The following is a 14668-nucleotide window of genomic DNA, read 5'->3' as shown; positions in this document are numbered from 1 at the left end:
TATATATATATATATGTATATATATAGTAATATAGATTATAGTAATACAATGCTTCATTTTGTTCATGGAAATATGAATTTTGGGTTACTTTTTCTAATCCAAAAATTGAGGATTGTTTTTTAATCAGAGAAAACCATGGATTCATGAACATCACATATGATTAACATATTTTGCTCATCACACATCATTTTGGGCTTTTGATTGATTAATTTGCATCTGGAAAAAAGCTGTCGTGCCTTAAAGTCCCCCTCTGTCAGATTCCTGTTATTAGCGAATAACTTCTTTCAAAGCTGGGCATAATTCCTGTCCTTTTTTTTCTATCCCCTTTCTTCCTTCACATTTCTTTCCAGGACATATACAGAAGATAAAGTAATATTGTTCATGCCTTTTTGATTGGACCAGACTATAGCTGTTAGATACCTTAGTTGTGGGTAGCTGGATGTCTATGTATATCTATACTGAGATAGAGATTGAGGTATCTATCTATCAACATTCTGTGTGTGTGTGTATACACACATTTTGTGCGTGTGTGTGTGTGTATATATGTATGTGTGTGTGTGTGTGTGTGTGTGTGTGTGTGTGTGTGTAATTAGTATTCACTAGAATAGCAACTATTTCCTCCAATCGTCTGAATTATGTATGTGAAGTTGGGAGTTCTGTAACATATGCTAGCATTGTAATTTTAATTCAGCCTTATGAATGTGATTAGTATAAATTCGTAAATTTTAATGAAAGAAGTAGCCCCCTTTTCTTAAACATTCAAACCCTGTCCAAAGAGCAGTGACAATCTCAAAACAGATAGAATTTATGTATCCTGTACTTCAGGGATGTTAAACTCATCCCATATCCCAAGCTATGTCCAGCCCACCAAACAGCCCTGTATCCTGGATCTGACCCAAGGCATGGGGTGAGTTTGAAGAAGGGTACTTTTTACCCAAAAGCTGGCCCAGCTGTGCTCTAAACTTTGTGTTTGGGCCAATAAAAGATACTACAAAACATCCTTAACTCTTCTGTATTTCTTGGAGCAATAACACTTGAAAAAAAGAGGCACATCTGAAAAATATCAAAATTTATCTGAAGAATGGGACTTTGCTTTCATGAAACAAATATTGATGAGACTCCAGGCACTTGATGTATGTAGATGCATTTGAAAATACCACTGGATCTTTAAGGCAAGGTACAGAAGTTACACTTATAGCACGGTAAGTGTTCAGAAAGTGCTCTACAGCCATAACTGAACAGACAATTGGGGTGCATAGAGTACTGTGGAAATGGTGGAACCCACTTCAAGATATCCCTGGATGGATGTGGTATCAGACTTAAGTGTTGTAGGTTAGAGTGCCAGTCATGAACATCTGGACCACATCTCATGGTAGGTTGCATTCTGCTGAAATCCCATGGAGCATTGTGGCACCCCACTTACCTCCTGCCTGGGCAGCCCATGCCACACTCCCACCTCATACATGCCGATGGCAGGGTCCCAGCCCTGGCCAGGGTGCTCAGCTTCCTTGCACTGCTGCTTATGCTGCTGCTGCACCCATCTGGATACTGGTTGGCCCTCCCACTCCAGTGGCTCCTCCTCATCTTGCCCCTGCTGGGCCGTTTGTGGCAGCAGGTAGCATGCACAAGTGGGGATGGTCGTGGAAGTGAACACCAGGCACCTCACTGGCCAGCCAGATGGAAGGGAACCTGTAGCCAGGGGCTCCTGCCCCAGAGCATGGGGCTCCAGATCCAGCTCCTGGCCACCGAGCGTGATGAGCAGCTACCTGCAGGCAGCCAAGTGGGTGGAAGGCTGCTGGGAGCTGAAGCAGGAGCCCCATGTACTGGGGCAGGAGCTGCCCAGGTGGGTGTGGGTAGAAGTATGCCAGGAGTTGCTCACAGGCCAGCTGTGGGCCAGATGAGGGGGTGTGAACTGCACATGCACTGCACTGCCCAGGTGAGCTCTGTTACACCAGGCCTCTAGCCTTCCCCCCACTCCCCTAGCTGGCTTCCAGGACCTAGCATGTGGGCAGCACCCCGAACACATGCACACACCCATCCCCGCCTCACTTCTCCCACCAACCCTTCACCCCGCCCCACAACACAGAATATACAAAAGTAAGGCTATTTTGAGCTATTAGGCAATCACCTCTACATACGCTACTAAAAAAAAATCAGCACAAATATATTTTTTGAAATAAAAATAAACTGCATTGTTGTAGAAGTGTGATTTTTAGTATATGGTTTGTTTTTTATCTGTAATTTGTTAAAATGATATTTTCTGAAAGATTTTGTGTGTGTGGCCCTTGACAGCTCATCAAAACTCGTTAAGTGGCCTGCCAACTGTAATAATTGCCCACACCTGGGTTTATGGTCTGTCTTCTTATGTCACTCTGGTCTAATGATGGAGAGTGCAGGGGATAGCGTGTGCAAGTTGCGCAGCCTGTTACGAGTCTCTGTGCAGTACTCCATCTCCAAATCCCTGCTGCCTTCCAACTCAGCTGCCCGCGGGTGGAGCTTCATGTGCTGGGGCAGGAGCCGCCTGGCTGCAGCTTCCCCCCCTTCCCCTCCTGAGCACCGCAGTGTGAAGCTGTGTGCATGTCTATGTATTACTTAATGTAATACGTAACACATTACAGCTGTACTGGGAGCAGCCTTGCTGTGAAGCTGTGTGCACTGGCTAGGGTAGGGTGGGTGGGCATGGGCAGGAGCACAGTGCTGGCTGCTGTAGGCAGGGCTTGGCCCCCTGCAGAGTACTGTGGAGGCAGCTGCGGGCCTGATCAAATCAATTGGTGGTTGCCTCCCATGGGTCGGATCTGGCCCACGAGCCATATTTTTCCCTCCTCTGGGCCAAAGTATGTTCTGCCCCCTTCAGACCTAAGTGGGCACTTCGAGTAAAGCTCAAAAGATAGAGCCCTTCTGCTGCTGGCTTCTTGAATGCCTGTATGTAGCATAAGTGCTTAAATATCTTAGAAAATTTAGCATTAAGTCCCTTAGGATTTTGAATTGGTAGATATCATCCTTTTAAAAATGTATTTCCTTTTCTAATCTATGAATAAAATGCATCTCTTCTGCTTTTTCAGTTCCTAGTCAGTTTCTGAACTTCGCACTAAAAATAATCTCCCTGCCCATTTCCTGATCTAGAACCAGTGCAATTACTGCATGGCAAAAGCTTTTCTGCAGAACAGAAACAAAGTATTTCTGTAGTCAGTACTTCATTTATGTATTAAATTGATTTATTGGTTTAGCAAACCAAATTCAGGCATGATATTCTTTCAGTGCTTTTCTCTCAGGGCTGTGCAGCTGGTGACCTGTAAGCTGCATGTGGCCTGCAACAAGTTAATTTTCGCCCCCAGCCCGGTTATCCAGGTGTCACTTCCCCCATTGCTTCAGCTACAGCAGCAGTCTTGGTCTCCAGACTGTAAATGTTTTTTAAAAGGTAAGTTGCTGATAGAAACATCATCTTCTTGAATTCCTAGGAAAGCAATGGCTCTGATCTTTCAGCTTTTTCTTTCTCCTTTGCCTATCCTTTTCTCACGGTCATTTGTTTTGAATTCAGATGGGCTGAGACATCAAAACAACAATTATTGTGTGGCTGTATCTAAACCAGGATTTAGTGTAGAGCGGTGCCCATTTTGTACTTTACTACTAATCTTCTTTTAATTTACATGGGAGTTACCTGCTGCCTATGGCTCTGTTGGGGAAAGAAGGGTGGGGGACGTTATACACACCTTTTCCCTCCCTGGTACACCCACACAGCTGGCCACAAGTTGGTCCCAAATTTAGGTACAATTCAAGCAGTGAGTTAATGCCCAAGTCAGAGATTTAGTATAATTGTTCTCTTTGCAATGGCAATTGATTGTTATGTACATATATTATTCATATAGTTATTTCTTTTTAGAACCTTGTTCCTTGTGGGCCATGTCTCGTGTTATACTTAGAATATGTTAAATGCACTTAAAACATGAGCGACTGTGCCTTCAAGCAGTAAAACACATGCTAAGCATGCTCATATCCTAGCAAAGTTATGACTTCTTGTGCGAGGAGCATCTCCAGATCACGTTAAGTAATACATGTTCATCTACCAATCGATTGCTCTACAGAGATCACACGAACAATTTGTGGTCCTTGCCCAATCATGAAATCAGCCAGAGCCTCCTTTGATGTACCAAGCCTCCAGGTTGAATGAGGAAAGCAACACATGTCTGGAGAAAGGATCCTGGATCTTTCACTTGTCAAGCTCCTCCAAGATGAAGCTGAAAGACAGCTGCTTGCAGTGCCAGAGGATCCTGGGGTTGGGACAAGCAGTTGGCTGGAGCTGGTTCAAGACTCCTGCGCAGTGCAGGGCCTGGGGCTGACAATCAACAAGCTGACCTCAAACATGCACATAGTAAACATTACTGTGCGACCGGTCAGGGCACTTTCTAACTTTTAATGCTGCACAGATTAACACATACTAAGTGTCCCGTGTGGCAAGGCCATTAGAAACATTAAGCTTCATAAGAGGCTAGGCTGCTTACTTGCATGCAACTCTTTTATAGAGGGCTGAAAAAGAAGCCAGTAATTTTTTTTGTCCCTTGCTCTTCCAGGACTACACTCCCACTGTGATTTTGCTCCTACTATTCACAGTACAGTTGACTCCTAAAATTATACAGCAGTGTTTAAAAGATGACACCAAAGGGTAATATGATTCAGCTTTTATGCAGATTGTTTTTAGCTTCTTCCACTACAGAATCTCTACTTTCAGGTATACAAAGCAGAACATCTAAGTTGTTAAAATAATACATTACTAATGCTAGATAAATTCCATACACCTAAGAATAAGACACATTCGCTAAGTGTACAGCACATTCACAAGTGTATATTTAACTCTGCCTTTCTTAAGAGAAAACATACGTTGCACAGAACATTATGAAGATAGCACAGTAGCTCAGACTATCTGGGGACTACTAGATAAGCCTCTGTTGTTAGTAACAGTAATTCAGTTTGTACTCTTGAAGCTACAAATGCCATTGTGTTATGGTGGAGAGTTAGTCAAAGAAGATGAAGCTGAATTTATAAGAGTAAGATTACGAGACTTCACATCTGGGAAAACTTTCTTAGGTTGCTTATGTTCATTGAAAGGAAATGCAAACAGTGGTGTTTTCTGCTGGATATAAATAATAGTAAAAAAACCCTTATAGTTGGACTATAGGTACGAAAGGATAAAAGTTTCAAAAAAATTGCTTTTCCAGATTTTGTTTTTAAAGAGTATACATACTGGTTCATAATTCTGATTTATTGGCTTGTCTTACTTCATAGCAACTTCAGTTCCCATATTTTGAAAAATGTTAAACAATCAGGACAGATACTTATTTAAAAACTTTTGTAGTTTTGGGGTTTTTTTGTTTTCGTTTTTAAACCAAATTCTCCTAGGAGAGTAAATGACTTGCCAATAGGGAAAAAAATATTATCCAAATGAAAGATTGGTTAGTCTCCAAACTCTTTTCTCCCTTATTTACCAAAAAGTACTTTTGCGGATAAACACAATATGAAAGAGTCTTAATTGTTTTTTGGACTGCTGCACAACAATGCTTCAAGTAAAAGCTAATGAATAATGGGAGGTTGAGATAAGGGGTGTCATTTCATTAATTTGATGCCTGATAGCCACAGGCCAGTAAGAAAGAAGTAGATACAGAGCATGAATAGGGGGCAGCATCCCGGTAGGGCATTGTTTGTTCCTGATTTGTAACTGTCTAAAACTTTGCGCACACCGTTTTCATTGAACATACTGATATATTCTGCATATTTCAGCCTCAAAATTAACTGAGGCATGGGGAAAATTTGAGAGCCCATAGCAACATTATCCATGCATTTATGTTCTAGATTTCTTCAGGAGAAGATCTGTTTGTATTTCACATGCTATACAATAAGGAGCTCCTTGTACGCACTTAATAAATGCATGTAATTTTAGAAGCATAAAACTCTCTGGGGCTTTGTAATCAGATTTAAATGCACCAGTGATGCTTTGGAAAAAATGGTCATATAGGTTTTGGCTAATTTCCTGTCCATACTGAAGCTTTTTTTCTAGGTTTTTCAGATATGAATCTATATTTTCTCCTCATTTTTTAGCTTCCACATTGATACTCCTAATATATTCCAGGGACTGTAGAGAATAGTCATTATGCAGCATTTTGTCTAGACTGACACAACTGTGATTCATCTTGTTTTAATATAGGTGTGCTCACCATGTATTTTTCTGAAAGAATTTTTGAGAATGTTTTGGTCATTTATATTTATGAATACTTTGTACTAGAACGTGCCTACTGTTAAGATCAAACGTTTTGCTGTTAAGTTTTAGCTTAATTGAAACTGAAGATCTGTGTGTGTGACTCAAAAACAACGTTCTTTATCTGTGGGCTTTTTAGTTGAGTGGCAAATGGCACAAAACATATATATTTCATTTCCTTATTTTGAAAAAAAATTGCAGAATATTATATGTTAATTGTGTATTCTATAGAGATGGAGGTCTGGAAGAAATATATTAAGATACTGCCCCTAGAACTGATTGAGTCCAGTTCTGCGGCCCTTATGTACATATCCTTGCTTGCTTACATTGTGCTGCTGCCAGTGTAAACCTTCAGACCCCATATCAATTTCTTCTCTTTAAGGAATTTAAGAGAACTGATATTTGTTTGTCAGCGTGAATGCAGTTCTCTTTATTGTGCTTGGGATCAGGAATTTAATATATTTTTTTCATTACCTTTTGGAGCTGGTCTGACTGGTCAGCATTCTGCTTTTAATTTGTGTGAGATTACTTTTCAAAAAGGATACTAGGATATCTTGTAAATAAAATAGGTATGTAAAAATTTGCACGCTCTTTGATATAGTTATTCCAAATAATTTAACATCTTGTTTGTGTGTTTTTTTTTTATTGTAGATTTATCCATGGCAGTACAAAAATTTTCCCAGTCTCTTCAAGATTTTCAGTTTGAGTGTATTGGAGATGCTGAAACTGATGATGAAATTAGCATTGGTATGTGTGTTCTGCTCTTTAGTTGCAATATTTTTTTCTATCATTTTTATTTTAAAAATGTAAAACATGATATGATTGTTATAGCTAGGTTTAAGTAAGTAAAATGTTCAGGGTATGCATACTTAGTTGGGAATGTAACAAATGTGTGGAAATCTGCAGTTAGTGGAAACTACCTCACTTCATGGGATTTTTAAAATATGAAGCCAGATGTGATATGTGTGTTACAACCTGGTTTGTATTTGTTTGGAAGGTGAGATAACCAGTTCTTTTGATTTCTTCTGTTTTTCAAGCCTTGATAGTTCTGCTTATTTAAACTGATTTTCACTGGGACATTGGAAGGTACCCCACTTCCTAGGAACTAGAGTTGAGATTCACAAAAGCAGTCAGGTGTGCAAAGAGGGAGTTAGGAAGAATTTACATGCTTAAGGCCAGGGGCATGATCCTAATCTTGTAGGTACCTGATGATAAAAAAAATAGATTCCTTCATTTTTTCAAGTTCCTTACATACCTAATGCTCTGCTTTGTTGTACTCCCAGAACTCCAGGACTCTTTTTTTGGAGGGGTAGGGGGAGAGGAGCAAAGTTGTACCTGGCTCCTTACTCATACCTGGACCTGACTAGTGTCTTCAAACTAGGACTTGCACCTGAGTCCTGTACCTAAGCCTTTCAAAGCCCAATCTGCTAGGCATGCTCCAGTTTATTCAGATATGTATTCTACACAGAAAACATGGTCACTTTTTTATTTAGAAACAAAATTGGAAGATGAAGGGAAGGGACTAGTGACTCCCCGCTCTTGTACAATAAGTCACTTGTTAGAGCACTCACCCAGTATGTAGGGATGTGGGTTTCAGGCTTTTCTCAACTGGAGGGGCTGCGAACTCCCATCACTTTCTAGGAGTCAGCTGTAGACTTTTTTTTTTTTTTGGAGGTAGTTGGGGTGGGAACAGAGGCATTACCTCTCTGGTTGGAGGTGAGCCACTTTGTCAAAAATAATTGAAGACTTATTTTTGGGATTAAGGCATTTGCCTTAGGGGAGATATGGATTCTAGTCCTTTATTACAAGGACATTTATGCTACATCATTGGTTAAACAGGTATTGGGTAACATGCTTAAATACTCCTTCTGAACCACCTTCAGGTAGAGGAGGGGCTAGAACCCAGGATTTTTACTGCTGGGGTGATTGTTTTCACTACTGAGCTATGTATAAAAGAGAGATGGATTTGTACTGCTCCTCTTTCTGCCTTTGTTTTTTTTTTCTTAAAAAAACTCAGCTTTATTTTTGAAGAAATTATTTAGGAGCCTAACTCTCTCAAAGTGCCCAGTGTTTGAGTACCTAACTTCCTGAAAAGGTTTCCTGAAATGTTTTTTCCATGAACATTTCATGTTGGCTATCTTGGGTGGGTTCCCAAGCAGCACATTTCTGCTTTGAAGTCTCTCTTCACAGTAGAGAGAGTTTAGGTAGCAAACAAGACAAAGGGCTCTGAATTCCACTCCAGGAGCCAGGCTGTGGCACTGAGCACTGACACAACGTCAAAATTGTCTTCGAATTGAACACTAGGTCCCTGTCATTTTTGGCATGCTTGCCATAAAATTTAGGCACTAGGATTATTTAAATAAGGACAAAATCTTTTAAAATGTATTAGGAAGAATGATAAAAAAATAAAGAAGTGCTTTTGATTAATTTTAAATCAATAACATAAAATAATTGAAAAACCTGAGCATAAAGGTAAGTAGGTATTAGGGGGAGGTTAAATAAATTTGAAATGGCTGCCTGATATCACATAAGTCAGGATGGGAGGGTTAGTGGGGGACTGAGGGTCTGCCAGGAGATGGGGGGAAAGGGTGACCCCTGAGGAGTAACCCATGGCTGGGGTGGGGTAAAGAAGCATGACCTGTGGGTGGGATGGGCAGGGCAGGGTAGAATAGGTGGGGCAGGGCATTTAGGTTTAATAGCACAGTTCTGTTGTGTTTATTGGCACACTCGTGCTGCAACACACCCTTTGGGAATCACTGCTGGAAACTAACCAAGGAGCAGCCAACTTGCACATTGGCTTTTAAAATGCCTTTGCCAAAGAACCCTCGTAACAGGCTGTTAAGACCAGAAGGGGTGGCCTGGCAGTAGAAGGCTGGCTACAGACAAGCCCTTCCACTCCCCAGAGAATGGGAAAGTAGTCAATTTTCAGCATTTGAAACGGTTAGCGTTATGTGCCTCTGTCTATTTTGTTCTAGGACTAATATTTATTAGTCATATGACAATGTCTTCTCAGATTGAAGGGAAGAGAGAGTGGGGGTGGTATACTGCAAACCACAATCACTGCAATCTGCTTACGTGGGTGTCAAGTTATATGGTGAGAATGGATGTATAATGAAGCGACAGGCACTATGTTACTAGCAATTATATAACTTATTATGCAACTATCTCTGGGGCCCAGTCTTGAGATACTGAATCTCAAGGCAGCAACAACCTCCAGTGCTCTTCTGGGAAACTGAGTAATATTTTTTTTAGGATTGCTTTGCTCATCCCAAATGGGAAGCAGGCTTTAAAATGTTTCCTAAAAATATCCTGCATCCATGACCTGAACCGGATTTTATAGTGCCTTGTTACTCATCCAGTTGAAAACAAGAACATTAAGAAAGTGGCTGCTTAGTGCTTCATGGAATGGTCATATGCTGCTGAACAATTTGGTTTTGGACTCACCTGGAAGGAGGACATGTTTAATTGTTGGAGAGCCAGATCAACACAGAGTAGATATAACTCTAGCTTCAGTAAAACCAGCAACAGGCAGTTGACTGAATCTGGAGAAAGCTATATTTTCCAACAGTCAACTGCTGTAGAGCTACAGCTTAGCAGGAAGTGTGATTATCTTTCAAAGCTTTTTAAGGATGTTTTGAAAGTCCCATGGTATCAAACAATATAACTGTTTGACCACTGGAAGTGTGTCTAGATGTGCGTGGACATTTGGTTTCTTGGGGACAAGTAGCAGCGGTGCACTTTGTGCAACAGCTACTTGTCTCTAGGGAACACTTGTGCCATGTGTGCTTTGGTGCGTGGCAAGTTACCCCGGGGCAGTAGGGGAGGCTGGGGCCAGCACTGTGCTGGCCCCAGGCAGCCTTATCTGGGGGCCCGGGGGCCTTCTGGGACTGCAGCAGTGGCAGCAGCTACAGCGCAGTTCCTAGTGGCCCAGCTCTGTTTTTTTAGAAATGCATGCTGCCTGAGTGTGCACTGTTTGTTTGTTTTTTCCCCTGGTTGTTTTTTTTTTTTTTTTTAACTCCTAGATATCCAAGGGTCAAAAGAAACCACGGGGAAAAAAAGAAACTGGAGCAGTACATGCTTGGGCAGCATGCCCTTGCAGAGCAGAGAACACCAGACTGTGAAGTATATGGTGCTGCAAATGCCTTTGCAGCACCATATACTGCATGACTGGACTCATCTGGATGTGCCTTGGGCATCTGATGGCCATGCCAGATAAAGACAGACATGACGACATGACAACTTGAACAGTAGTGACACATCCAGTGAGCTATTAAAATGTTCAAGGCAAAAGGAACAGGAGCAGGAGACTAGTGCATATATCATGAGGGAATGTGAGACTTGTGGAGAAGGCTAATGGTCATACTGTGGCTTTTTCACTCCCGTGTGCTTGCTGTGCCTAATATACTCCCCAGCAATTAAGAGTATGAGAGAGATGTGTGGAATGGTTGTATAGAGGTAGCAAGATTTAGGAAGAAAAGCTGTAGATAATATGAAAGAGAAACGCATTGTTTTGTCCTATATAATTAGCAAGTTTCCACGGTATCTATTGTAAGATTTTTTTTGCAGTAGTCAGGAATGTTTTAGACATTAATATGAGTAATTGCATTGCAAAGAATTTTATGTAATATATTAAAAATCTGTATGATTTGAGACATAAGACAGCCACTGCAGTAGTAGTTCTCACTTGGGATGCCATGAGTTCTTTGTAAGGATGCTAATGGCAACTAATCCCTGTGCATTCCCCTACCCCTTGAGCCCCCCTCAGCATCCTCCATGCTTCAGGTGTGCAGCCCAGCAAGTCATCCCTGCTAGTCAGGCATCCCCAGGCCCGGTCTACTTTGGCCCTCAGACTAGAGTTCAGGGGGGATCATCCTGGAATAACTAAGGACAGAAAATGGCCCACTAGTTATTGCTTCCCAGCTGGAACCTGGACCTGTGTGTGATGCATTCAGGTATCACATCGGCATTAAATGTGTGCAGGGCCAGGCAGAGCCAAGGGAACAGCCTGAAGCAAAGAATGCTATGGTCTTATTACAATATGTATACTGTATATAAATATAATGTAATTAATAAATAATGTATATTTACAGTTGTAATATTCATAATCTGTTTATATTAGTTTTTGAAGTGGGGTGCTGCTAAACTCTGAATCCTTATGGAATCTAAAATAGTTGAGAACCATTGGATTAGGTATGAGGAAGGTATGTATCATTTAAGAATTTATGAATCATTTTCCATTATAGTGTTTTTTCATCTTTTCCTTGAAGCATCTGGTACTGATAATTGAGGGGTAGGTCATTGGATTTACCCATAAGTTTGCATCTGCTCTGGAACTTTCCATTTTTCCTTAAGTCTACCCCCAGCGAAGCCAGCGGAAAAACTGCAGAGAGTTTGAATTCTTCCTAACTGAGCCCCAGCATACTTATTTTTCATATTGTCATCTCATGATCTGAAATGCTGGCAGGTGGATAGCTAAATATTAAAATGGTTTGAGTCCTGCCGTGACTGGTAGCTAGAAGAACAACTCATACTGCTTTACTCTGTTGTGTACTGACTCTATCAGTGTTTTTGAAATACCTTTTTTGAACAGTGCAATCTGTAAACTTTGCTGGGAAGTTTAAACCTGAGAATTAATTTTATTAAAAAAAAACCTGTATATTATTTATTGTCTTGATGGAATGTGTCTCTAGAAATACCACAGTACAAGGTTCAATTGTATACTCATGAGTTGAAACAGAAATATAAGACATAGGCAGATTAATCCCATGAGATATTGTGGATGGTAACATCTGCTATCCTTTCATAAATTTTGATATATTCACAAAGCAGAAAAGCAGTGTGGTCTCCAGGGCCACTAAATGTTTCCCTGTTTTTATTCTAGTTAACACTTTCTTGCCATGATCTGTAGTTGCTTTTATGGAAAATTGTAGTTCATTTTGTAATAGCTTGTCATTTCTTTTATCTGTGTGTTTCCCCCATGCCATCGTTGGCCTTCTATTTATTATTTTTATACTTGATAAATTTAAATGCATATGTGTATTTGAACTAAAATATGCAGTACTTGAAAGTTAAATACCCTCTGTCAATTCAATCAATGTTTAATAGATTAAAAAAATCACTTTGAATTACTCTGAAATCAAATGATTTAGTGCAATCAAGGTTTTCATTTTGCTTGAATCTTAAATGTAGTCAGGATGGGCATTTTATTGTTTGGATATTAAGCAGGCATTGAAAGCTGTTTAGGAAGAACCAGTGAGTTCAAAACGTTTGACAACTGATTTATTTTACTTGGAGCTTCAAAGAAGGGATTTCTAGCTTCCAAGGGATCCATGGTCTGATGGATTGTCATGTGCATCAAAGCAGCTTCTAAGAGCAAAAAGTAAACTGACAGGAATCAAAACCTAGTCTATTAGAGCCTGGGTGATATTGTGCACTTTTATAGGATGTTTCAATTTTTGATCTCCCTAAAGCAATGACCTAGAATTTACCCCCATCTTTACATGACCCTACAAACTTGATGTTTGCTTGTCCTCAAAGATGGCTTTGTAAAGATGAATTTTGCTGTCAGTGTTTTTCTCCTTCTTTATGTCTTTGGTAAGAATATTGTTACATAGATCTTAAAATTGCCAACCTCATTATATTTTAAAATTTAGTTTTGTTTGTTTAGTACTATTAGGAGGGTTTCCTCTAAAGTCTTTAATGATATTTCAATGTGTATAAAGATGCCTTATTATTATGGGTCCATGGCAGTGATTACATAGTTAAGATTGTGAAAAAATCCCATGGTAAATTCATCCTATCTAAAGTGCTGAACAAAATTTCTATCTGTCCAAATGACATGATCTACAGATGATAATGTGAAGGCTTTCTGGAATCAAGTTGCATGAGCTGCTTTTTGAAAAAGTTTTAAACCACCAATTTTTCAGTCTTCATCGATGCCTCAGATTAGTGATTCTTAACCAAGTTGCTATGGCACCTTTGGGTACTGTGACATTTTTTCAAGAGTGCTGCAGCGTGGCACACCATATTAGTACTCCTATGTGTGCCAACATGATTCACAAGAAAAATTCAGAGATTTCAAGTAGGATTCCATAGTATTTAAAAGCATTTTGATCTGCTGTGATATTTCTGATTTTCTTTGTAGTCAAAGAAAATATGTGAAAGTTGAGAGCTAGAATTTTCTGCGTGTTGCCTCAAGTCTGAAAAGTTTGAGAATCATTGCTTTTATGCAAATGTTGTCTACTGTGATTATAACATTTATGAAAGTAAAATATTTTAATGGATTAATGGATTAATATTTATGAAAATTTCATAGAATAGTGTGGGAAATGCACACTTTCTTGTTTGAAAAAAATGTTAACTGCCTCTAATTTTGTGTTTTTACTATTAAATATATTTTTAAAAATTGAGCTGTATATATCTGTTGTTTCTCAAATACCTTTAAATTTTGGCTATATATATCTCCCTTAGGCAGCTGGCAGGGCATATACATATACAATTAAAATTCAGAATTTTTGGAAATCTAAAAAGCAGAAATGCTAATGACTCTCATATCTTGTTATGGTAAATTCAGTGAAAATGGGTTGTTTAGAGAATATACAGTATGGATTTCGTAGAGGTATTATAAGAGCTTTACACGTGTATGCGATCTGTACCTGTCACAGATTTATGGCATGATATAATAGCAAATGAAAGATACAATTGTTGGCTATTTGTTTAAATGAGCATTTTCCCAGACTCCAGGAACATCTTTGTCATTGGTTTGAATTGCATCTTAATTCAACATGTGACATGTGTCCCAGACTAGGGGCTACCCTTAACCAAGGGTAGGCAAAGTATGGCCTGTGGGCAGGATCCAACCCACCAAGGGATTTTACCATGGTAAGTCCGTCAGCACTGCTCAGTCCAGGCATGGGGGACAGCTCGGGCTGTGGCTCGTGTGGCTGGGCCTCCTGGGTGCAACATCAGGGCTGGGCAACACAGTGGCTGCACCCACAGTGGCAACTTCTTCCCAGTGCTACCTGCATGTCCTTACAACAAGCGCTGGCTCTGTGGGGAGCAGATTGCAGCTTTGCCCCAAGCTCCCGGCCCTTCTCTGTCACCACCCAAAGATCCTGGTCCTGACCTTATCTGCCTGTCCTGCTCCGTGCCCAACAGTCAATGTAGAGCTGATAAGCTCCCTACCAATATTTGAGCTCCCTACCATCAGTCAATGTAGAACTGGTGAAAGAGCAGCTAGACAGGCTGGGTACCTATAAGTCAGCAGGACTGGATGAACTCTATCCGAGAGTGCTGAATGAACTAGCCAGTCATCACAAGACCAAGGCCCCCCTGATGAGGGAGGAAGTGTGGCTGGGGCAGGGGCAGGCACTGCCCAGTCGGGGCAGGGCATGGGATGGAGCCGCCAGTGGATTGTGCGG

At 40.5% G+C, this 14668-nt stretch overlaps 1 protein-coding gene across 5 annotated transcripts in view; it reads left to right on the top strand.

The window, feature by feature from the left end:
* Positions 1-14668, top strand: part of ARHGAP42 (Rho GTPase activating protein 42) — a 305839-nt gene that overhangs the window by 49620 nt on the left and 241551 nt on the right. For 4 of the 5 annotated variants that reach the window (XM_019530286.1, XM_019530285.1, XM_019530284.1 and 1 more), the window contains exon 2: positions 6900-6995. The exons of the other annotated variant lie outside the window; for it this stretch is intronic. In XM_019530286.1, coding sequence (XP_019385831.1) covers positions 6900-6995 — 96 coding nt within the window. The remainder of the gene's footprint in view (positions 1-6899; positions 6996-14668) is intronic. 5 annotated transcript variants of the gene reach the window in all.

The sequence above is a fragment of the Crocodylus porosus genome, unplaced genomic scaffold (genome assembly GCF_001723895.1).
Source record: "Crocodylus porosus isolate Cpor-Errol unplaced genomic scaffold, CroPor_comp1, whole genome shotgun sequence".
Lineage (NCBI taxonomy): Eukaryota > Metazoa > Chordata > Crocodylia > Crocodylidae > Crocodylus > Crocodylus porosus.
This window is presented reverse-complemented; position numbering and strand designations above follow the sequence as displayed.